The 25400-nt window shown below is 40.1% G+C and overlaps 1 protein-coding gene across 13 annotated transcripts in view; it reads left to right on the top strand.

The window, feature by feature from the left end:
- The window catches only part of lrrfip1a (leucine rich repeat (in FLII) interacting protein 1a), a 73382-nt gene extending 49258 nt beyond the window's left edge, over positions 1–24124 (top strand). For 8 of the 13 annotated variants that reach the window (XM_017706616.2, XM_017706612.2, XM_017706615.2 and 5 more), the window contains 5 exons: positions 7201–7293; positions 7453–7545; positions 7920–8012; positions 11050–11158; positions 12263–15330. In XM_017706616.2, the coding sequence (XP_017562105.1) occupies positions 7201–7293; positions 7453–7545; positions 7920–8012; positions 11050–11158; positions 12263–14565 (2691 nt within the window). In that variant the 3' untranslated portion in view covers positions 14566–15330. Of the gene's footprint in view, positions 1–7200; positions 7294–7452; positions 7546–7919; positions 8013–11049; positions 11159–12262; positions 15331–16026; positions 16077–20350; positions 20472–20655; positions 20736–20861; positions 20967–21393 lie in introns of those variants that run through there. The other 5 variants (XM_017706618.2, XM_017706614.2, XM_017706617.2 and 2 more) reach the window with 4 other exon arrangements.
- Positions 24125–25400: the final 1276 nt, after the last annotated feature.

Here is a 25400-nt window from a genome sequence, read left to right as displayed (position 1 = left end):
AGCATATGGTCTAACAAAGGGGTCTGAGGATCTCATCTCGGTACCTAATGGCAATCAGGCTACCTCTGGCGAACACATGGAGGGCTGTGCGTCCCTCCAAAGAAATGCCACCCCACACCATTACTGACCCACTGTCAAACCGGTCATTCTGAAGGATGTTGCAGGCAGCAGATCGCTCTCCACGGCGTCTCCAGACTGTCACATGTGCTCAGTGTGAACCTGCTTTCATCTGTGAAGAGCACAGGGCACCAGTGGCGAATTTGTCAATCCTGGTGTTCTCTGGCAAATGCCAAGCGTCCTGCACGGTATTGGGCTAACCCTGACCCCCATCTGTGGACGTCGGGCCCTCATACCATCCTCATGGAGTCGGTTCCTAACAGTTTGTGCAGACACATGCACATTTGTGGCCTGCTGGAGGTCATTTTGCAGGGCTCTGGCAGTGCTCCTCCTGTTCCTCCTTGCACAAAGGCAGAGGTAGTGATCCTGCTGCTGGGTTGTTGCCCTCCTACGGCCTCCTCCACGTCTCCTGGTGTACTGGCCTGTCTCCTGGTAGTGCCTCAAGCCTCTGGACACTACGCTGACAGACACAGCAAACCTTCTTGCCACAGCTTGCATTGATGTGCCATCCTGGATGAGCTGCACTACCTGAACCACTTGTGTGGGTTGTAGAGTCCGTCTCGTGCTACAACGAGTGTGAAAGCACCACCAACATTCAGAAGTGACCAAAACATCAGCCAGAAAGCATAGGTACTAAGAAGTGGTCTGTGGTCCCCACCTGCAGAACCACTCCTTTATTGAGTGTGTCTTGCTAATTGACAATTTCCACCTGTTGTCTATTCCATTTGCACAACAGCTGTGAAATTGATTTGTCAATCAGTGTTGCTTCCTAAGTGGACAGTTTGATTTCACAGAAGTTTGATTTACTTGGAGTTATATTGTGTTGTTTAAGTGTTCCCTTTATTTTTTTGAGCAGTGTATATTTTATTTCATTTATATTTTTGTTTATTAAAGATTTAAAAAGCATTTTATCTGGGCAATCAACATTTATTTACTCAGAAAGACACTAAGATTACAATAAATCTTAAAAGTAATGTTTTTACCTATGTCACTTTGTTTGTTGAACGCTGTTCAAACATCCTTGTGGCAGTCCAGTATTACTTAGGGTTATTATCCAATATTTGGTTTTATTCAATTAATACTATACTATATAATTCAATTAAAATATACGCACTACCGATCAAAAGTTTGGGGTCACCCAGACAATTTTGTGTTTTCCATGAAAACTCATACTTTTATTTTTCAAATGAGTTGCAAAATTAATAGAAAATATAGTCCAGACATTAACAAGGTTTGACATTTTTTTTTCATTTGAAATAATAATTTTCTCCTTCAGACTTTTTCATCAAAGAATGCTCCCTTTGCAGCAATTACAGCATTGCAGACCTTTGGCATTCTAGCTCTTAATTTGCTGAGGTAATCAGGAGAAATGTCTCCCCATGCTTCCAGAAGCCCCTCCCACAAGTTGGATTGGCTTGATGGGCACTTTTTGCGTACCATACAGTCAAGCTGCTCCCACAACAGCTCAATGGGGTTGAGATCTGATGACTGGGCTGGCCACTCCATTACAGATAGAATACCAGCTGCCTGCTTCTTCCCTAAATAGTTCATGCATAATTTGGAGGTGTGCTTTGGTTTATTGTCCTGTTGTAGGATGAAATTGGCTCCAATCAAGCGCTGTCCACAGGGTATGGCATGGCGTTGCAAAATGGAGTGATAGCCTTCCTTATTCAAAATCCCATTGACCTTGTAAAAATCTCCCACATTACCAGCACCAAAGCAACCCCAGACCATCACATTACCTCCACCATGCTTGACAGATGGCATCAGGCACTCTTCCAGCATCTTTTTAGTTGTTCTGCGTTTCACAAATGTTCTTCTGTGTGATCCAAACACCTCAAACTTAGATTTGTCTGTCCATAACACTTTTTTCCAGTCTTCCTCTGTCCAATGTCTGTGTTCTTTTGCCCATATTAATCTTTTCCTTTTATTAGCCAGTCTCAGACATGGCTTTGTCTTTGCCACTCTGCCCTGAAGGCCAGCATCCTGGAGTCGCCTCTTCACTGTAGAGGTTGACACCTGCGTTTGGTGGGTACTATTTAATGAAGCTGCCAGTTGATGACCTGTGAGGCGTCGGTTTCTCAAACTAGAGACTCTAATGTACTTGTCTTGTTGCTTAGTTGTGCAGCGGGGCCTCCCACTTCTTTTTCTACTCTTGTTAGAGCCTGTTTGTGCTCTCCTCTGAAGGGAGTAGTACACACTGTTGTAGGAAATTTTCAGTTTCTTGGCAATTTCTCACATGGAATGGCCTTCATTTCTAAGAACAAGAATAGACTGTCGAGTTTCACATGAAAGTTCTTTTTTCTGGCTTCAGATTCTCAACCAGCTCAAAGGAAGGTCAGTTTTTATAGCTTCTCTAATAAGCCAAACTGTTTTCAGCTGTGCTAACATACTTGAACAAGGGTTTTCAAGGGTTTTCTAAACATCCATTAGCCTTCTTACACAGCAAACACAATGTACCATTAAACCACTGGAGTGGTGGTTGTTGGAAATGGGCCTATATACACCTATGTAGATATTGCATTAAAAACCAGATGTTTGCAGCTAGAATAGTCATTTACCACATTAACAATGTATAGAGTGTATTTATGATTCATGTAAGGTTAGTGATTCAATTGAAATTTCTTTCAAACATAAATTTATATATATATATATATATATATATATATATCTCCCTCCCATCGACCCACCACCGATGGGAGGGGCAGTAGTAGGGGTGCGGTGCATTGTGGATCGGGCAGTGTCCGAAGGCGTGGGCCTTGGCGTTCTGATCCTCGGTTGCTGAAACTGGCTTTTGGAACTTGGAACGTTACCTCACTGGCGGGGAAGGAGCCTGAGTTGGTGCGCGAGGTCGAGAGATACCGGCTAGATATAGTCGGGCTCACCTCAACACACAGCTTGGGCTCTGGGTCCAATCTCCTTGAGAGGGGCTGGACTTTTTTCTTTTCTGGAGTTGCCCATGGTGAGAGGCGGCGGGCAGGTGTGGGCTTTCTCATAGCCCCTCGACTCGGCGCCTGTATGTTGGGGTTTTCCCCAGTGGACGAGAGGGTAGCTTCCCTACGCCTTCGGGTTGGGGAACGGGTCCTGACTGTTGTCTGTGCTTATGCACCGAACAGCAGTTCAGAATACCCAGCCTTCATAGAGTCCTTTGAAGGGGTGCTTGAAAGTGCTCCTCCTGGAGACTCGATTGTCCTACTGGGGGACATCAACGCTCACGTGGGCAATGACAGTAAGACCTGGAGGGGTGTGATTGGGAGGAATGGCCTCTCTGATCTGAACCCGAGTGGTGTTCAGTTTTTGGACTTCTGTGCAAACCACAGTTTGTCCATAACGAACACCATGTTTGAACACAAGGATGTCCATAAGTGCACATGGCACCAGGACACCCTAGGCCGCAGTTCAATGATTGACTTTGTAGTCGTGTCAGCGGACTTGCGGCCATGTGTACTGGACACTCGAGTAAAGAGAGGAGCTGAGCTGTCAACTGATCACCACCTGGTGGTGAGTTGGATCAGGTGGTGGGGGAAGATGCCAGTCAGACCAGGCAAACCCAAACGTATAGTGAGGGTTTGCTGGGAACGTCTGGCAGAAGAACCTGTCAGATTGATCTTCAACTCACACCTCCGTCAGAACTTTGACCAGATATCGGGGGAGGTGGGGGACATTGACTCAGAATGGGCCATGTTCCGCTCCTCCATTGTTGAAGCGGCTGACTGTAGCTGTGGTCGCAAGGTAGTTGGTGCCTGTCGGGGCGGTAATCCTCGAACCCGGTGGTGGACACCCCAGGTGAGAGATGCCGTCAAGCTGAAGAGTCCTACCGGACATGGTTGGCCTGTAGGACACCAGAGGCAGCTGGCAGGTATCGACAGGCCAAGCGATCTGCGGCTTCAGTCGTTGCCAAGGCAAAAACCCGGGTGTGGGAAGAGTTCGGTGAGGCCTTGGAAAGTGACTTTAAGTCGGCTCCGAAAAGATTCTGGCAAACCGTCAGGCGACTCAGAAGGGGAAAGCAGTGTGCCACTAGCACTGTATATAGTGGAGATGGTGTGCTGCTGACATCGACTGAAGATGTCATTGGGCGGTGGAAAGAATACTTTGAGGACCTTCTCAATCCCACCGACACGTTCTCCAGTGAGGAGGCAGAGTCTGGGGACACGGGAATAGGCTTGTCCATTACTGAGGCCGAAGTCGCTAAGGTAGTTAAAAAGCTCCTTGGCGGCAGGGCTGCAGGGGTGGATGAGATCCGTCCCGAGTTCCTCAAGGCTCTGGATGTTGTGGGGCTGTCTTGGCTGACACGCCTTTTCAACATTGCGTGGACATCGGGGGTGGTGCCACTTGATTGGCAGACTGGGGTGGTGGTGCCTCTTTTTAAAAAGGGGGACCGGAGAGTGTGTTCCAACTACAGGGGAATCACACTCCTCAGCCTCCCTGGTAAGGTCTATGCAAGGGTACTGGAGAAGAGAGTTCGGCTTATAGTCGAACCTCGGATCCAGGAGGAGCAGTGCGGGTTCCGCCCTGGTCGTGGAACACTGGACCAACTCTTTACCCTCTCCAGGATTCTCGAGGGTTCATGGGAGTTTGCCCAACCAGTCCACATGTGCTTTGTGGATTTGGAGAAGGCATTCGACTGTGTTCCCCAGGGTATTCTGTGGGAGGTGCTTCAGGAGTACGGGGTACATGGCTCTTTGCTACGAGCCATTCAGGCCCTGTACAAACAAAGCAGGAGCTTGGTTCGCATGGCCGGCAGTAAGTCAGACTTTTTCCCAGTGAGAGTTGGACTCCGTCAGGGCTGCCCTTTGTCACCGATTCTATTCATAATTTTTATGGATAGAATTTCTAGGCGCAGTCAGGGGATGGAGGGTGTCCGGTTTGGTGACCTCAGGGTCACATCGCTGCTGTTCGCAGATGATGTGGTCCTATTGGGGACATCAGGCCGTGAACTTCAGCTTTCACTGGATCGGTTTGCAGCCGAGTGTGAAGCGGCCGGGATGAGGATCAGTACCTCCAAATCCGAGGCCATGGTTCTCACGCGGGAAAGGGTGGAGAGCCCTCTCTGGGTCGGGGATGAGCTCTTGCCTCAAGTGGAGGAGTTTAAGTATCTTGGGGTCTTGTTCACGAGTGATGGTACAAGGGAGCGGGAGATTGACAGGCGGATTGGTGCTGGGTCAGCAGTGATGCGGGCTCTTTACCGGTCTGTTGTGGTAAAGAAAGAGCTGAGCCATAAGGCAAGGCTCTCGATTTACTGGTCGATCTATGTTCCCACCCTCACCTATGGTCATGAGCTTTGGGTAATGACCGAAAGAACGAGATCGCGAATACAAGCGGCTGAAATGAGTTTCCTCCGCAGGGTGGCTGGACTCTCCCTTAGAGATAGGGTGAGAAGTTCGGTCATCCGAGAGGGACTTGGAGTAGAGCCGCTGCTTCTTCACGTCGAGAGGAGCCAGTTGAGGTGGTTCGGGCATCTTGTTAGGATGCCTCCTCACAGGCAAGTCCACCGGGGAGGAGACCCCGGGGAAGACCCAGGACACGCTGGCGTGACTATATCGCCCAGCTGGCCTGGGAGCGCCTCGGAATCCCTCCCAGGGAGCTAGTGGAAGTGGCTGGGGAAAGGGAGGTCTGGGCTTCATTGCTCAGGATGCTGCCCCCGCGACCCGAACCCCGGAGAAGCGGAAGATGATGGATGGATGGATGGATGGAGATATATATATATATATATATATATATATATATATATATATATATATATATATATATATATATATATATATATATATATATATATATATATATATATATAGCGCCACACCTTTTCAATGGGAGACAGGTCTGGACTGCAGGCAGGCCAGTCTAGTACCCGCACTCTTTTACTATGAAGTCATGCTGGTGTAACACGTGCAGAATGTGGCTTGGCATTGTCTTGCTGAAATAAGCAGGACGTCCCTGAAAAATAAGTTGCTTGGATGGCAGCATATGTTGCTCCAAAACCTGTATGGACCTTTCAGCATTAATGGTGTCTTCACAGTTGTGCAAGTTACCCATGCCATGGGCACTAACACACCCCCATACCTGGGGATGCTGGCTTTTGAAGTTTGCGCTAATAACAATCCGGACATTCATTTTCTTCTTTGGTCCAGAGGACATACCGTCCATGATTTCCAAAAACAATTTGAAATGTGTACTCGTCAGACCACAGGACACTTTTCCACTCTGCGTCAGTCCATCTAAGATGAGCTCGGGCCCAGAGAAGCCAGTGGCGATTCTGGGTGGTGTTATATGGCTTTCGCTTTGCATGTCAGAGTTTTAACTTGCACTTGTAGATGGAGTGATGAACTGTGTTCACTGACCGTGGTTTTCTGAAGTGTTCCTGAGCCCATGTGGTAATATCTGTTACAGAATGATGTCGGTTTTTAATGCAGTGCCACCTGAGGGATCGAAGGTCACGGGCGTTCAATGTTGGTTTTCTGCCTTGCTGTATACTTGCAGAGATTTCTCCAGATTCTCAGAATTTTTTGATATTATCGACTGCAGATGATGAATGTAGTTGCACATTGAGAAACGTTGTTCTTTAACTGTTGGACTATTTGCTCATGCAGTTATTCACAGTGGTGAACCTCACCCCATGCTTGCTTGTGAACGACTGAGCCTTTCAGGGATGCTCCATTTATACCCAATCATGACTCTCACCTGTTTCCAATTAACCTGTTCACCTGTGGAATGTTCCAAACAGGTGTTTTTTGAGCATTCCTCAACTTTCCCAGTCTTTTGTTGTCCCTCTCCCAACTTCTTTGGAACGTGTTGCAGGCATCAAATTCAAAATGAGTGAATATTTGCAAAAAACAATAGTTTATCCGTTTGAACATTAAATATCTTGTCTTTGTAGTTTATTCAATTGAATATAGGTTGAAAAGGATTTGCAAATAATCATATTCTGTTTTTATTTGTTTTACACAACGTCCCAACTTCATTGGAATTGGGGTTGTAGATGGGAGAATACAACAAATTTGACTTTTATGATGTCTAGTGATATTATTTAATATTATATTAATGTAAGCTTAAAAAACAACCAAAACATTAATTCTGTTTCAGGATCTGGAGCGAGAGAAGCATGCCCACAGTGTGCTGCAGTTTAAGTTCAGCGAACTGGAAGAAACACTGAAGCAAAGTGAAGAGCTTCTTACTGTAAGTATGAGTTTAATTACTGTACTTAAGAACTTTCCTCCAACTCCATGCCATTTCAAAAGCTTTCATTGCTTTATCAACTCTTTATGCTCTCACTTCCTTCTGTTATTGTTGCTTTTTCCTTTCACCTTCTGCCTCTGTATTTTGTACTGGTACTAGGAGATACGTCAATTACGCCTCAGACAAGACAGCTTTGTTATGGAAATCTCTGACCTGCAGGAAACTATTGAATGGAAAGATAAAAAAATTGGGGTACGCCATTTGAATCTGTTAATCTAACAGCAAGTTTCATTAAAGATAAAACATTAGTATAGTGCACTATTTTCTGACCAAGCTGTGTTATTATTTGCTTTAAGCCTGCTTGATATCTGATATCTGTGAGCACATACTGTATGCTTTAAGGATGGATATTCCAGAATATTCCATCAGTGGACTAACTGCATTATTTCTTTTTGTATTTACTAATTTGTGGGTTAGAAAGTGGGTATGATTAGTTGACAACTAAGCAAATCCTTAGATTGAAACCCTTTGTACTCTTCCTCACATTCTCTGTCTTTAATTTCCTTCACTGAACTCTCCTTTACCGAACTGTTCTCACCTTTGCCAAACTGTTGGGTGCTGCTCAGGCCTTAGAAAGGCAGAAGGAGTATTCTGATGCCATTCGAAATGAACGGGATGAACTCAGGGATGAGGTGGTTCAGCTCAGAGACATTTTGAAGGTATTTAAATGTAATGTCAAAATGTGTAGTCATTTGGGTGCATACAATATTTGTAGACTAAAGAAATGGTTCCATCCAGTGTATTACAGTTTCTATACTTTGTACTAAATGTGAACCTCAGAACCAAAACTGTCATCTATAGAATGCTATATAAAGGTTCCTTTAATTAATATTATTTATATAATTAGTTATTGTTAATTAACTATGAACATGAACAGCATTAATAAACTGTAAATTATGTTAATAAAGAAAACAGTGATTGATGACTAAATAATGAACATCTGTACTAACTGATTATTGTGTTACTGATTAAGATGATCTAAATATTGGTTAATTCAAGGGGATAATAAGTTATGGTACATAGCAAGTTCCAGCATGGTTTGACTTTTTTTTTCTTTTTTTAACCTTTTTCCTGAAGTTTCTGTTTTTGATGAACATCAGTCATTTTATGTGGAATAAAAATTGAAAAACAAAAATTAGTTTAGTTTAGTTATATGCTGTACACTGTATTTATCAGCCTACTTTTATATTGAATTTTCACCTTAATTTCATGTTTAGCTTTAAAGAAACGGTCATTGGTCAGCTTACTTCTCTATTGCGGTGGTCTGTTCAAATAAAGACTAACTCTCATCCATCGGTCAAGTAAAATGTCAAACTTTGGGTATTTGGTAGTGTCAAACTACTAGTGTATCCCAGTGTAAATGAAGGGGTGCCAACAAGTAGGGAAAAATATTTATTTCAGATGTAATTTGTATTTTAATCATTGTGCAAATAAAAGTTCGATTTTTTTTGTTAATATTTTGAATGAAACATCAAAAGGCTGAGCTATAAAAACATTTTAAACATCCCATTTTGTTACTAGGAGTGCTGATATTTGCGGAGGGCATTGTAATATGGCCACATTTCAACAGAAAGCAGCTCTAAATTTGGGTCACGGACTTAACAGCTGTATGTCCTGGAGTCCATCACTTATTATTCACTGAAAGTCCACTTCTTCTTGAGTGAAGATGCAATTGCTAATACTAACATCAGCTGTAATCGCAAATCCAAAAAACAATTTTAAAACTAGCACATTAGGTAGTTCACCTGAGCGATTACAAGCACTTACATGGTCAACCATGACTTCCTGTTTCACTACAGCAGGGGATTGGCAGCAAGAGGCTCTTTTATCATCCTACTCCACAGAATAAGATTTTTAGGTAAAAATAAAATAATCCTTCTTTGCAGTAAAATAAAGTTCTGCTGATCATTTTAACACTAAATGGTCTTAAACAGCAAATAGAAAGATTTAAGACAGGATGTGAGAGCTGCTGGAGATATGAGAACAGGGGCTGTAGCTGAGGTAAAGTGTAAAAGCAGAGCAAAGTTGTTTTCATTTATATTATATCTTTAGCCTGTACTAAGACACTAGCAAATACTGAGACATATTTTTACAGCCAAGATGGTAAAACGGAGGTTTGATTTTTTTTTTTTTTTTTTTTTTTTTTTTTTGTTGAACAGATAAAATGGCTCTTCTTAACATTTGGGTTGCCGACCCCTGTACTAAGAGTACAAAATGTCATGAGATGACACACGGGCCAGATTCATCCATCACAATGAGTCTGACCACTTCAGTGATGTGTGACAAAAGGTTGTTGAGCGCCACAAATCAGGAATTGGCTACAAGAAAATAGCTAAACAGTTAACAATGTCCATTTCCACTATCAATCACTAAGTTTACAACAACTGGAGAAATGCACGGAAGAGGATGTGTTCATTTTGACCACTTGCACAATGAGGAGTATGGCTTGATGGGCCCATCAAGGATCATCACCGTGGGACCATATTCTATGGTCCGATGAGACCCAAATAAAGCTTTTGGCAACAAACACCAGAGATGCCATTTGACTTGGCATCTTGTGAGATGGGCTGAACAGGAGAGTCTATAAGGACCTCAGAATCTATAGGATGTGGAGAGATTCTCTATGGAGGAATGGACTCTCTTGTCATGTGTTCTCCAGTCAATGAAAAGGGTGAAGTCATCGAAGATCCTTTACAACCAGTTTATGAAAGAAAACTACCGTGAACGTATGGCGTGCAGTGGTACACAGTAGGCCTTTGCCTACTTCTGCTCACAAAGTTGCTTGGTTCCAGGGGAGAGAAGACACAAAATTGGACAGTTCATGACTGGAAATATGTTATCTGGTCAGATGAATCTCGTTTCTGCCTGTATATGAATGATCCTAGGTTATCATGTTCATCATAGACTTCTGGAAGCCTTCAGTGAGCACGGCATGCAAGATGTGGTCCAAGCTGTGAGAGTAAATTTGAACCACAGTGCCTACATTGAGTTACTGGGTTTTGCCTTTTGCTCATCATCTTACCAAGAAACATAACATTCTTATCCCTATATTCCCTGATTGGCATGATGCACATTCAGGAGGATTCACACATCTAACCTGGCCCACAAAAACCCCATATTTTAATCCTCTTGAAAATCTGTGGGGCTACCTGGTAGTAAAACGTCGGGACATCCACAATATGTGGCTGAGCTGCAAAATTTTTTGATGTAAGAGTGGCTGGACATTATCACCTACACCCAGAAACTTCAGGCCATGCCAAATCAAATTGCAGCTGTTGTTCGTGTTCATGGAGGTTTTACACGCTATATATACATGTGTGTATATATAAACACACAAACACACCTGTGTGTGTGAATGAAGTCTTCAAGTGCTAATAATCAGCTCACTAATTGTTAGAGCTCACCATTCATTTTGGAAATTGTGTTTGCTATTTGTTTACATTTAAATAAATATCAAATCATAGAAATGCTAACTGTTTGGTTTGCATTATTTATGGTTTAATAATGCTGAGGTTTAGGGTTTGTTAATGTTAATAAGCAAATAATGCTAGTCAAGGGAACCCAAATGTAAAGCATTAACCAATCTATTGAAACTTTGGTGCTTTCACATACCAGCAGATAGAATTCTGTGCTAAAACATTAAGCTAACTTTGGAGAGCTAAATCTTATGTCACAATTTCAAATATTTATATTCAGAAACATGGCATTGTCCTCGGACCTGACTTAAGCACCAGTAGGGAAGTGGGAGAAGATGTGACTGATGGATCAACTTGCACTGAAGTAAAAGAAGGAAGCAGTGTGCTAGGTGAGCTTTTCTGAACTGCAGATGCTATATGCTACATGTCAAGATTTGTTCTTTCACTCTGCAAGCCTAGACTAAGCCTGACAAATGTATGTTTTTGCATGGTGTTTGTTTTTTTGAAAATAATCTCTTATTGCTATACGTACCTGCATTTTCACATGGTATTCTTCCCAACGAAGAATACTTAGCTGCTTTGTTAACTACTGCAGTTTGCTTTTCAGTGTTGTCAGACTGAGCTGAGGCTTTTAAAAAAAATAATAAAAGGAATTCCTACTGCTTCTGCTTTGCAGATCATATGCAAAAGCAATACAGGTAGTTTTTCTTCCTTGTCCAAAAGTTGTACCTTTTAGGCTTATCTGCTAAGTGAAGAGTGTTGTGATCATCAACAGTTCAAGCTTTATTTAATTTATGAAATACATATGTATTTAGTTTATGATTAACATAGTCTAAGCTAATTTTGGTTCTTTTATTTTGCTATTCTAATATTTTCAGTGTTCAATTTTACTTAATCTCCCATGTCATTCCCACGACCTGTGCCTTTAGCCTAAGAAGGCCAAAGCTATCCCTAACCATTGCTAGCAGTGGATTTATAGCAAACAGCCACATCTTTCAGGAGTTGTATCTTGCATCTTGCAAACCTACATTTTTTAATATAAAATCCATAAAAAAAAAGATTTTATATAAATGTTGCGTATTATTATGCATGTATTTTACCTTAATGTACACCTTTTGGACGGTACTTTGAAACATTGCCTTTTATCTTGATTTGTGCTCAGAAGTGTTTATTTGGTGTTATTTACTTAATATTAAGACAAACACAGACAAATTGTAGTGCTTTTAAAATGAACTTTACCTTTACTCTGTGAACTTATTGTATTGCCTTACAAAATTTAGTCATCTTGTTTACAGTTTGACACCACAGTAAACATTTTCGTATGCACTTTTATCTTAATGGTATCTTAATCAGATCAAAGAATCTGCCTTGGGGCTCCACTTCTCTTCTTCCTTACTGATTTTGACTTTATCTGTAACAATTCACAAAGCAAATAATTGCCAGCATATACATTTCTTGTGGTCTCAGCAACTGACTCCTCAATCATCTCCCAGGCACTCAGGAAATGCAGCTGGTTAGAGGTGAAAATGTAGGGGGCTGCAGAGGAGACCAAGACCAAAACCCAAAGGATTTGGATCATGGAATGCAGGAGAATCATCTGCCACCATGTGCATATGGCAGTTCTTCTGATGCCCCTATAGCAACACAAAATGACTCTGAACATCTTTGGAAGTATTTAAATAATGACTTAAAGCAAATTCAAAATAATGTTGAAAAATCTCAGAATGTTGATTTTAACCCTGAGGATCTAAAGTCAGCATCAAGGTTTAAGGATGAAGTCAAAAAAGAGCGAGAGGTTGTAGGGCACAGCTCAGATAAATCAGGTAAATGTGGGGGGCTAGAGCCTGATCCCCTTACTGAGGGACGTGTGATTGCAGATCAGAATGAGAGCTTAATTTCTGTTAAAATTATTGAAGAAATAAAAGAGGGAAATCCTGGTTTCACCAGTTATGCACATGATGTACCATTGGCATCCCCAGAACATGGATATAAACCAGCTGAAACAATGGTTGGAGATGCTCAGTCAAGAAGAACAGATGAAAATGCGCAACAGTCCAAAAGTGCCAGTATTCCCAGCAAAAAGAAGAAAAAGAAGAAGAAAAACAAACAGAAACAGAAACAATGTTGTGATGAAAAAGAGGGCAATACAGAGTCTCAGGGAAAGAATAAAAACATACTAAAAATGGCTAGTCCAGTCCAGATAAAGGAGACAAATCCAGAATGTGACTCTTGGCTCATAGAACCCTCAGAGGACATGGCAGTCAATGAACATATCACAACTAATTTGGATGATGAAAGAATGATTCAACCAAAAAGCAAAGGTGAAGATTCTATAAAACTACAAAGCCCTGAGTCAATAACTGATATTGTTTCCAGTTGTGGTGTTTTCCTGGAGTCATCGGACAAGACAGAAAGTTCTTTACAGATAAGAAATGAGAAAGAAGAGACCCAGGAGGCAAATGTGTCAGTAGAACTAAAAACCGATGACCAGATCACTCATCTTGATGAAATGAAGCATGAATCTATCAAAGCAGTCAAGGATGAAAAGGCAACTCAAGGGCATGTCCAGCATAGATGTTCTATCACAGCTGATGACAAAAACCTAAAGGCGTACGTTGAAGATTTTAGTGGGGATACCCTGGAAATGAATTACAGTACTGTAGAAATGCCTCCAGACAGCTCTTCAATTAAAAAACAATATCAGGTTAAACTTCCTGGAGAGGACATAGAATTTCAAGAGCCCACAGAACCAGCTCCTGAATCCAAAGTAGAAGAGAATGTGGTGGAATGTAGAGAGTCATTTGAATGTTATGATACTGTTTTGGAGGAATCAAGTGTTATGCCAAACTGTTTCTCTGTTAAAACAAATGAGGAAGTTATTGGGTCAAATGAAAAGTTGCAAGAAAAAAACAAGGTTTGGCAGGAACAAGAAAGTGATCCCTGCGCCACTGGTCAGGAGCAGACAGGTAGGAACAATGAACCACAGGAAATTACAGATGCTCAAGATGCAGATACAGGTCCAGCCCAAGAACTACAGATATATGAGCAGGCCAACGAAAGGTCTGAAGGGGAACAACAAACCTCAGTCAAGAGAGAAAGCTGTTTAACACAGGATCAGCTAGTCAAAACAGAAGAAAAATATTGTGTACATCAGCAACAAGACATACCAGAAAATGAAGAACATCTAGAAATGAAGGATACTGAGCACAATGCTGATACTGTTTTGGAGGAATCAAGTGTTATGCCAAACTGTTTCTCTGAGAAAACAAATGAGGTTATTGGGTCAAAAGAAATATTGCAAGAAAAAACTTGGCAGGAACAGGAAAGTGATGATCCCTGCGCCACTGGTCAGGAGCAGACGGGTAAGAACAATGAACCACAGGAAAGTACAGATGCTCAAAATGCAGATACAGATGCAGCCCAAGAATTACGAACCTCAATCAAGAGAGAGGGCTGTTTAACACAGGATGACCTAGTCAAAACAGAAGAAAAATATTGTGTACATCAGGAACAAGACATACCAGAAAATGAAGAAGAACATCCAGAAATGAAAGATACTGAGCACAGTTTAGGACGAGAGAGTGACACAGCAAATGATTTCCAGAACCTTGATGAACCACAATCAGAAGTGGTAGAATTAGGTCTAGAGGCCATTGATTCAATCATCCAAGGTGGAAGTCAGAATGTAGGAGAGCAAGAAGTTATAACTGGGATAAATGAAGATTCAAAGAACTGCTCTGAAACTGAGAACAAGAAAGGGAAAGGCAAGAGTAAGGAAGACTGTAAAATGTCCTAGTACTACAGCTAAGGGTGTGGTGCTTGCTTTCCTAACTTTTTCATAAACAGATTCTAAGCCTCACTCCAAAGGTAATTAACTTGAGAAGTTTATGGTACATAGAAAGGGTTTTCTTTCTCAGCTATTACAGTATTTTTTCAAAAGTCAAGGGTCTAACCATATATGTTGTAGAACCTAATTCAAGTCTTGAAGCTAGGCAGAAAATAATAGAAAGCATTTTACTTCTGTCTGAAATGTATCTAATCAGGTAATTATAACACTGAAGTGTTTTCTTTTTGCACATTTTAAAAGTATGGCTAACAGAAATGTACCCCACTCTTCATCAGCATTGCACATTATATATGGCAGTTAAGACACGAAACCTCTGTCAGCTTATATGCTAAGCTTGTGTTTGCCTTATTGAAACAATGATTTCTTCATTAAATGTTGCTAATGATATGTAACCAGAAAGCTTTCTAGAAATGTGACTTTGGATGGATTGGCTATCACTCTTTCAGGCTGTCTTTAAATTTTTGTTGACTGCTTACTTTTGAAATGTGTGGTACTTTCTGGAACTGAGGATGAAATTATGAGCAGGGCTACACTGCAATGAAATCATTTTAGGGATTCAACTTGGAGTGAATGGCATATAGTCACAGGCTCTCGATTGCTTCAATTTTTGTTACTTTTCATATGTTTGTTTTTTTTTTCTTTCCTTGTTTATGTGAATGACAGATCATTCATGTTCTTGTGAAAATATTCATCATTAAAAAATTAGTAACTTAAGCTGTCCTGGTTTTTCTTTTTAATTAAAATTGTAAATATGTAAAACGGTGTTATCATTGTGAAAAGAACACTGCTGCATGAAGCTGCATTTTTGATGCTCCATGTTTACGCCTGAAGTTTCCACGCTGTCCATCCTCACCCTTCATCCTCACCCCATTTACCTTTCCATTTGCATGCCCTGACCCCCCACCCCCCACCGAAACCTTCCACCTTGCACCTGTGTAAGTTTGCTTTTTTTTTTCTTGGAAAGGCATTTTGAAACGGAAAATGTGGTAGTCAGAAAATGCATGTGGTTTCATTGCTCTGTATCAAGAATCTAAGGAAAACTGCTGTAGGACAGGAGTTTTGCATAGCTGTTTTCAAAATGGTAATTATCAAATAAATAGTGGATATTCCTTATATAGGATATGTTATCTGTTCATATACTACTAATTATACTGGGCTGCCATGAAAGAGATGTATGGAAATGATTAAGTGAACATAGTAACCTACATAAAATCAGCACTAACTGTATTAATGTTTATATGCATTTGTTCTAATATTAGTGTTTTTCTGAGTAAATACATGCTGACTGCCCAATTAAATAGCTTTTTAAATATAATTTTCTCAGGTGTCTAGAATGTTTTGCACAATAGTGTGTATGCACATAAAAGATGTTTAAAACTAACCATTTAAATCCTTGGCTGAACTTTACAGAAATCCGGCTGCGGAAACTGGTGGATGAACGAGAGGCTTTGCTAGAACAGGTAAGAACCTATAACCACTTGAGAAACTTATATACTTAACATTGTATAGTTAATAATTTACTTATTTCACAACATTGGTGCTCAGTACATTATTATTGTTGTTGTTTTGGTAGAAAGCATATTTGTCCATATTCTGATGGTTTTGGTGTCTGTTTAGTGGTTTCAGACATTAAGTGGTAAAATAAAACAGTCCATGTAATCTGTACAGAAATACTAGCAGAATGGGACACACTGAAGAGCTCTGTGACTTTTAATATGATGGTACACCATAAAAAGTATTGCTATACGTGAAGGGGAGCACCACTACACCATTAATGCTGGGGCACAGGCCCCAGTACTGAATGCAGAATGGCAGTGTTTTGTCCTAACTGACCTCCATTAGGGTAAAGAGATGAGAGTAAATGCTACTGCCAAAGTTTCACATTGTCATTTGACGTACATAAAAGTTCTTTACTTAACATGTATTCAGGCAGCTAGAGGTCTTTGGAATACAACTTATTTTGTCAGAAGTAAATTGGTATGAAAGATGCTGTACTTCTAGGCATAAGAGTAGGCTTGGTTGTTGTGTGGTGGTCACATGATTTCTTGTGGTATCGTGTTCAAACCAACAATAGTAGCAACATTTCAGGAGCTTCAGCGTTTTTTTTTTTTTTTTGTTTTGTTTTTTGTTTTTTTTAATGGCAGGTATCTCACTCCAGAGAGCATTCTGTGACATTTGTAACTTACCAATCAGTGGCCTGCACTATTACTAATTACCCCATCCTAGTTCAGACCACTTGCTATCATGGTATCGCAGGAAAGGTAATGGGTTGTTACAGTATTGCTCACATGGCAGAAGAAATGACTACAAAATGCATGAAGACAGATATAAAACAATGTCATGGCATACTGTAGTGCCTTAGTGAAAACGCTTTTTTGTTCAGAAAATTCTTTTGTTTTTTAAACTGGCAACCTTAAGTCAGATAGGATCTAAAGAAAGAAGTGTCTGATATATAAAAAATTTTTTAGATTAACAGAAAATTGCGCATCAAGCCCATGCTAAGGTCTGGCGTCCCTGAACTGACCAAAAAACTTTTCCACTTGGCAGTATCAGCTAATTAACTCTACGCAAACGGTCTGTTTTTGATCTGAGATACAAGGTGAATAAGACTAGACTAACATTGGCTGAAGTTACTGATCATTATTATTTATCGGTTTATCTAAAAGACTTTGTCTTTCTTTTTATAATCTTTACCCCATGTGATGTACTCTCACTTTTTGTGATCTCATTCTAGGTATAATTTAAATCAGTAATGGCAGAATGCTAAGTAGCACACCAAGAAACTGAACACTGCTAGGAGCGCATGCCAGTGCCAAATGTGTGCATTGTAGTGTGTGGCTGCCGTCTAAAAATCATACTATTGATAAAGATATTCAATTAAAAGCAGATATGTAAATAACAAATTACATTTAGGCCTACTCCCGTTACCATACTTGAGTAGCCTACTTTCCCTGTAACAGAACGTTTTGAAGTAGAAATAACTCGGTAGTTAATATTTACTTAAGTTAATATTTACTTTGATTTTCCTGCTTAAATTTTGTATAACGTTGCAGAGAAAAATCTAAATTATGAGTGCATCACTTCTTTATTCAGCTGATGAAGCTCTGTATGGCGTGTATGCAACAGAAGAGCTTCACATTCCACACTCCGGTCTGATCAGGTCACTGTTTGGGCCATTGGGGGTATCGGGGGATATTGAATCGATTCTTAGATGCATTGCGGACATGGACAATTCTGAATCAATTCACAAATATTTTTAAAAATGTGAAATTAATTGATGACTTAATGTTGACAGAACACAGAAGGTGGAACTTGGAAGTGCAGTGCCTGTGATGTGCACATTAAATGCTCTGTGATGTGCACATTGAAAAAAAAAACCCCAAAAAAACACTGAATAAATGAGAAATACGACTGGCACACTCTGCAGTTAGGTTAGGTCAGAAGTCAACAACCCAAACCACCTTGGGAGCCACAACATTTCATGTCCAGTATGTGGTAATGTCCTAGTATAAGCTAAAGAAATATAAATGAAAACACACTTACTTTGCTCTGCTTTAAGCTTTAACTATAGCTCCCATCTCCACCAGAAAACTTTTCCTCAAAAGTAGAACAGTTTCTTGTAAAATGTCTTTATGAGCCTGTTTTACAAGCCAAGATACAGCATCCCTTCTCAAAGATATTTTACAGACATAGTGATCCCCAATCTCTACAGTGAGACCAAAACCGAAGTTACAAAATCAAAAAGTAGAACAGCTGTAACATGCTGCGTGGACATCTGCTCCCACTGCCTCTTATGTCAACGCATTTTATCACAGATGAGTGGCAGCCAGAGTCTCGTGCTCCAAACAAGAGCAGTGAATGAGAGCCTTTTAGTAATAAGAGATTGGAAGTAAATTCTTTATAGATCATTACAAATATCATTACTTTGCTTTAGAAGTACCAAGTTCTCACAAAGTGAGAAATATATAGTATAGAAAAGATGCATTGATAATCATTTCATAATCGAATCGTGAGGTGCCTAGAAATTCCCACCCCTACTCTCTGCCCTTGTGTTTGTGTGTCATTAACTGTGTAAGAGTCTGTTTAGCTGTTTAACTGTCAAATAATGTCAATGTCAAATAAATTAATTTCTAATTGTGTATAAAATAACTAGTATGATTGAAATTAATATAACACAACAAAGAAAATCAGCACTGGATAAATTGTTAATGATTTTAATGGTAGAAATGTACTATCAGTTCATTTATATAAATTAAACTATAAATTCTGCACAGCTTTTCAGAGATTCAGAAACATTTTCATTGGAAACAGGTGAACCAGTAAGTCCTATATAATCATCTAACCATGACCTGCATGTATTTAATGTAAACCTTTACACAGTTTACAGAAAGATGTGTGAATGTGCACTAGCAGAGCACACTGTGATCAGTCTCAGAGCTCAAAACTTTTTTTGCTCACATAATATCATGTTTTGCTTTAGTTTTGTGTATACAGCTTATATCCAATAATGTAGATGAGCCAACTCGGCTCAAAATATTTTCAGGATGTGATTGCAGATATACAAAAATTCTTGCATATGTCTTTGGCTGGCTAAAATGTTGAAGATTAAGGCCCCTGAAGCCCTATGTACTTCATCCACAGACCTGTTGGCCCAATATGCAGATTGCAAGGGGTCTGACATGGAGTTTATGTCTTTCAGGTGTGTTGGTACCCATTGTTCAAAGATGTTCATGACTACAGAAGTCAGGTTGATGAGTTTGTAGTAATGGTTGCTTTTGGGGGACGGGCATTATTGTGGAGCATTTGTGGCTGGAAGGTATTTAAGATTTTCATAAAAAACTGGTGTAAGTTGGTCAATACAAACCTTCAGAGAAGAGGGTGAAACACCATTTGGACCTGGTGCTTTTCTGACATTCTGTCTCTGAACACTCTCTTCACCAATCTATAGTTCCTGCTGGGTGGCAGGTGGAGTTATGGGGGAAGTGTTGATAAGCTGGAGATGTTTGTGGTGCTATGCTTTTGAAACCTGCAGTAATAACTGTTCGGTTCATCTTCTAGGTGATTGCCTATTTTATATGAGGGTGTATGGCCTTTTGTAGCTGGTAATGTCTTGCATGCTTTTCCAAATACCTGATGGGTCACTGGATGACAACATACTGTTCTGAAAGATACTCTGAAAGCACTTCAAGCCCATCTTTTTATTTAACTGAGCAATGAAAATTACATTGAAAAAATGCATAGAAAAGATTAATCATTTCACATAAACGAATTTATAAAATAAACAAATTAGTAGGGGTGTAACTACATGTACTTGTAGCGAACCATCATAGTATGGACATTACGGTTTGGTACATGCAGTCATATGAAGAATATCTGCAAGCCTATGTGTGAAGATTTAATGAACATAATGCAGAGCCAAATTTAACAAGCACGACTTCCACTCGGAAACTGTAAGCTCTGAGCTGTTAGCAAGTTAGCAACATGCCATGCAAAATTTAGCTCAAGCAGATTGACGTCTCCCTTATGGCATGTCTCTTTTAAAGGAGCCTTGCTCAGTAGAGCCTGTCCATTGCAGCATCCTGATCAGCAGCATTCTGTAGAGGGGCCATCTGATCAGGTTGTCATGTTACAAAGGTGTGATGTGAGACCGTGAAATGAGACGTCAACATGCTGCAATAATACAGTGAAGATCAGATGAGTGTTGTATACATCTACATGCGCTCTTTCTATTTAGGTAAAGAGATTTAAAGGACAACTTGAACAGAAACAAAATACGAATAACACAGAGGATGACCCAAAGCCAGACGAAGAGGTGATGGAAAATGGCACTGACACTGATGTTACGGACCTGCAAAGTAAGGCCTACACACAGATATTTGAATAGAATAAAGCATTTGTATAAAGGTGTTCTTTTTATAGCCAGTGCCACAGTGAGTGTCTTTGTGTTTTTATACAGTCATAGAATCATTAAGTGGCATATTTTTAAACTTGTTCATATCTGGAGTTTATATACTTGAGCAATATATTATGCTTTTGCAGGAGATACCAACAGGCAAATCAATGATCTCAAATTTAAGCTTGTCAAATCAGAACAGGAGGTCACAGCTTTGGAACAAAATGTGAGTTACATTTATGCTTGTGTGTCAGCATTGTCAAAGTAATTGATTTCCATGGGTTTCCAATGCTTATTATTTGGGGAGTTGAATTTGAATTGGCTTTAATGAGTCAAACCTTTTCAATGGCAGGTCACAAGACTGGAAGGTCAAGTGACTCGGTACAAAACCGCAGCAGAGAATGCAGAGAAAGTGGAGGATGAACTTAAAGCTGAGAAACGCAAGATGCAAAGAGAGGTATGTTGTATCCATTTCTGCTTTTGTGGGAAATTTCGCTAATTGGCTTTTGTGAGTAACTCTTTTGTGAATCGCCCTTTAGGGAGACTAGCACATCATTTTTTGTTTTTCTTTGAAATCCCACTATATCAGGCACACCAGAGAAATGCTGGATCAGTGGTCAGAAGTTTTAAAAAAAAATTTACACAATGCTTAATTCATAGCTGCACTATATTGATGTTTGTGTTTTATTTATTTATTAGTTTATTTGTTTGTGTACAGAAGAGCATAGTCATTTTAGTAAAAGCAACTTGCTTCATTAAGTCAAAGTTTAGTAAGGTTTAAAGACAAACCAATATATCTAAGCATGATTAAAATCTAGTAGCATATAGACTGAATTAAGGTTGGTTTGGATACAAATGCATTGTTTTGTCTTTTTAAATGCCAGCTCCGGTCTGCCCTGGACAAGATTGAGGAGTTGGAGGCAAGTAACAGTCATTTGACCAAAAGGCTGGAGAAAATGAAGGCAAACCGAGGCATAGCAGCATCTTCCTAGTTGCTGCTAACATCACCCTATCATAGCTCACCTTCCACTGTCTGTATTTCACTGTGCTCTGGAGCGTGCTAGCCTTAATATTTACAGCCTTACTCTACATGATTAAGGTCAATAAAACAGCAGCATTAACAAACACACGCACAGAGCATACAATGTGCCATTTTCTTATTTGTATTCATCTGCGTAATGAAAGAGTTTTAAAGGTTGTTAACATTGGCAAACCCATTCAAGACTTTGTGAAAGACTTGTGAAAGCAAGAGTGTGCCTCTCTAAACCTGTATCTCTAAATATTGTTCTTTTTTGTAACTACTTGAAGATAGTTTAATTGGTGGCATTTTAAGATCATGGTTAAAAATGTGGTTAAGGACATAATTTTAGGTTGTTTTCTGGCATAGTGGAACCCTTCATTATGACCTTGCTTAAAGGGGACTAGTCACACTATCAAATAATTGGTTTTCCAGTCCTCTAAATAAATATTCAGAGTGTTTTTGCACTATAGTTCCAGAGATATTTAACTGATCCATTTTAGAACCTAAAAAGCATTATCATGGTCATTAGGTTCCTTTGCACAGGTTGAGCTTAGTGGGGGTAAGTGTGTGCTGTTAAAGGGTGTGCAGGAAGCAAAGTCAGTCTTCATCATGCTTGTATTTTCCTTGTTTTTTTTTTTTTTTTGGATGGGAATATTTTTGCATGCAGAGGCTAGGTAGTATCAGTTTTCCACTGGATATCTGGAAAAGGAATCTCAGCATAAATAGATAACATCCATTCCATTGCCATTAGTTGGGAAATTTAGAGCAAACATTAATATGAGCAACTAATTGGTTTCCTCATTAGAAAAAAATTACATTTCTAATGATACAGTTGCATACAATAAGATTATCTGTCAAACCTAAACCCATTTAGCACATGTACGTGCCAGCACTGGGAAAATATTTATGAAAATAAAGTATTTTCTGAAATGCAAAAAGAAAGACATACCACAATATTTCAAAAAGGCATACATGCAACCTAAAACTGAGGCATAAATGTTAATAAATAAAATAATATTATTATTATGCCTAAATATCATACTATAAGTTCATAAAACTGCCTAATGTATCTATTTACTATATTGCAGGGTTGCCCTACACCTGCTGACTCTACTCAGTGCAAAACTACTGCAAACTAAACTGAATATGCTGAAACTGCATTGGTGCAGTTTTCGTTCTTTTTCTCCAGCTTGAAATTATTTTAAACATTCTCTAGCGTGTCTCTTCAGTTTGTACCAGCCCCTCCCCCACAAATTTTTCTCTTTCTCCATTTTGCAATCTGTGCCATCAAATCACATTCTGTGCATCCTGCCCACAGTGTAAGAGCATTGTGCGAAACACAGTGAGCATTATTTACTAAAGCGGTAGCATGAAGTCCATAAAAAAAAAAGACATGGCAGATTTAGACATCCCTAAAATCACTGAGAAAAAATGGCAATTACTACTGTACTCCATCTGCCTGTGTAAGACTAATTGTACTTTTGATGGTAAAGACTGCATTATTTATTTATTTTTGTGTGTGTGACCGTTCCCCTTTAACTTTGGCAAAATTCAGATATAGTTTGGTCCACCATTTTTTTTCTTGAAAGACAGTTGATAGCATGACCACTGCACTTGAGTTTGAATATATGTATGGATTTTTTTTATTATTAAAACAGATCTCTTGTTAATGTATATGGAACATTTATGTTTTCATGTCCTCTGTCAGTTGGGTATTAAATGGAGCCTTTGAGGGTACCCACAGACATCATGTTGCACGTTATACTGACAGCCACAAGCACTGCTACATACACTATATGTCCAGATGTTTGTTGTTAAAAATCAATGATATTCAATAGGGAGTATTCTGCTACCGCCTTGCTGCAGTTCTGGAAAGACTAAGTTAGATGTTGGAACATTGTGAGAGTTTGATTGCATTCAGCCACAAGAGCATTAGTGAGATCAGGTACCGATGTTGGATGACTAGTTCTGGATCACAAACGGCACTCCAATTCATCCCTCAGATAATTAGTGTTGCTCCATAACTCCAGAGAGCACATTTCCATTGCTCCACAGCCCAGTGCTGAGGGGCTTTATACCTCTCCTGCCAACGCTTGGCTTTGGATTTGGTGATCTTAGGCTAATTTGTGTCTGCTCCAGAGTGCCCCATTCTATTAGAAATGGTTTTCTATAGAGATTATACAAGCTGTCCATGTGACATTTAACACCTGTGTTAGTTGAACACCAATGTTAGCTGATCTCACTAAATTAAAGGGGTGTCTCATTACTTTTGGACATACAGTGCATTTAAAAATGTATCTTGTAAATTCTTTGGTTTTAAGACTGCGTACCATTGCCCACTTAATGATGTTTTGTGCTTGATAAAAACATCTTCGGGTTTACAGTAACATTGACAATTCACATACTGAATATCAAGTACAAGCTTGTCTAATGTTCTGTTTAAGGCCTAAAGATTTCAAAAGAAGTCTGTTTTTCAAGTGAAGGTCAATTTTTTTATGGAGAAAAGCTTTATCTGCTGGGTAGGACCCTGTTTACAAGTCCACTGTAAAGGAAAATTGTAAACTTTGTGCAATAAAATGCCCATCAGTACTGAATTGTCAAAATTTATTTGTGTATGCCATATCCCTCTGCCATTTATCTTCACATACAAACCCAATTACAAAAAGATTGGGACAAATAGGAAAAAAAAAACAAAACAGAAAGCACTGATTTGTAAAACCACTTTGGCTTGTATTTAAACAACACAATAGAAAAACACAATATTTAATGTTCTGTGATCTTCAAGTTCACTTCTTCTTCTTTTGGCTGCTCCCTTTAGGGGTCACCACAGCGGATCATCTGCCTCCATCTTGCCCTATCCATTGCCTCCTCTACTTTCACACCAACCATCTCCATGTCCACCTTCACTACATCCATAAACCTTCTCTGAGGTCTACCTCTTCTCCTTCTACCCGGCAGCTCCATCTCCAACATTCTTTGCCCAATATATCCACTATTCCTCCTCAACACCTGTCCAAACCATCTCAACCTGGCCTCTCTGGCTTTATCTCCAAACTGCTCCACCTTCACTGTCCCTCTGATCTGCTCATTTCTAATCTTGTCCAGCCTTGTCACTCCCAACGAAAATCTCAGCATCTTGATCTCCGCCACCTCCAGCTCAGCCTCCTGTCTTTTAGACAGAGCCACAGTATCCAAACCATACATCATAGCAGGACACACTACTGTCTTGTAAACCTTCCCTTTCAATCTTGCTGCTATCCTTCTGTCACACATCAGCCCTGACATCCGTCTCCACCCACTCCATCCTGCCTGCACCCTCTTCCTCACCTCTTTTTTGCACTGTCCATTGTTCTGGATGGTTGACCCAAGATATGTGAAGTCATCCACCTTTACGACCTCTACTCCTTCCACCTGCCTCCCTCTCATTCACACACATGTATTCCGTCTTGTCTCTACTGACCTTCATTCCTTTCCTCTCCAGTGCAAACCTCCACCTCTCCAGATTCTCTTCCACCTGCTCTCTACTCTCACCACAGATTACAATGTTATCTGCAAACATCATGGTCCATGGAGCCTCCTGCCTGACCTCATCTGTCAACCTGTCCATCACCATTGCAAACAAGAAGGGGCTCAAAGCTGATCCCTGATGTAACCCTACCTTCACCTTGAAACCATTTGTCACTCCAACTGCACACCTCACCACTGTCTCACTATCCTCATACATGTCCTGCACCACCCTAACATACTTTTCAGCTACACCTGACTTCCTCATACAGTACCACAGTTCCTGTCTTGGCACCCTATCATATGCCTTCTCTAGATCCACAAAGAAACAATGTAGCTCCTTCTGACCTTCTCTGTACTTCTCTA

The sequence above is a fragment of the Pygocentrus nattereri genome, chromosome 6 (assembly GCF_015220715.1).
Source record: "Pygocentrus nattereri isolate fPygNat1 chromosome 6, fPygNat1.pri, whole genome shotgun sequence".
NCBI lineage: Eukaryota > Metazoa > Chordata > Actinopteri > Characiformes > Serrasalmidae > Pygocentrus > Pygocentrus nattereri.
The sequence above is the reverse complement of the archived record's forward strand: the minus strand, read 5'-3'. Positions and strand labels throughout refer to the sequence as shown.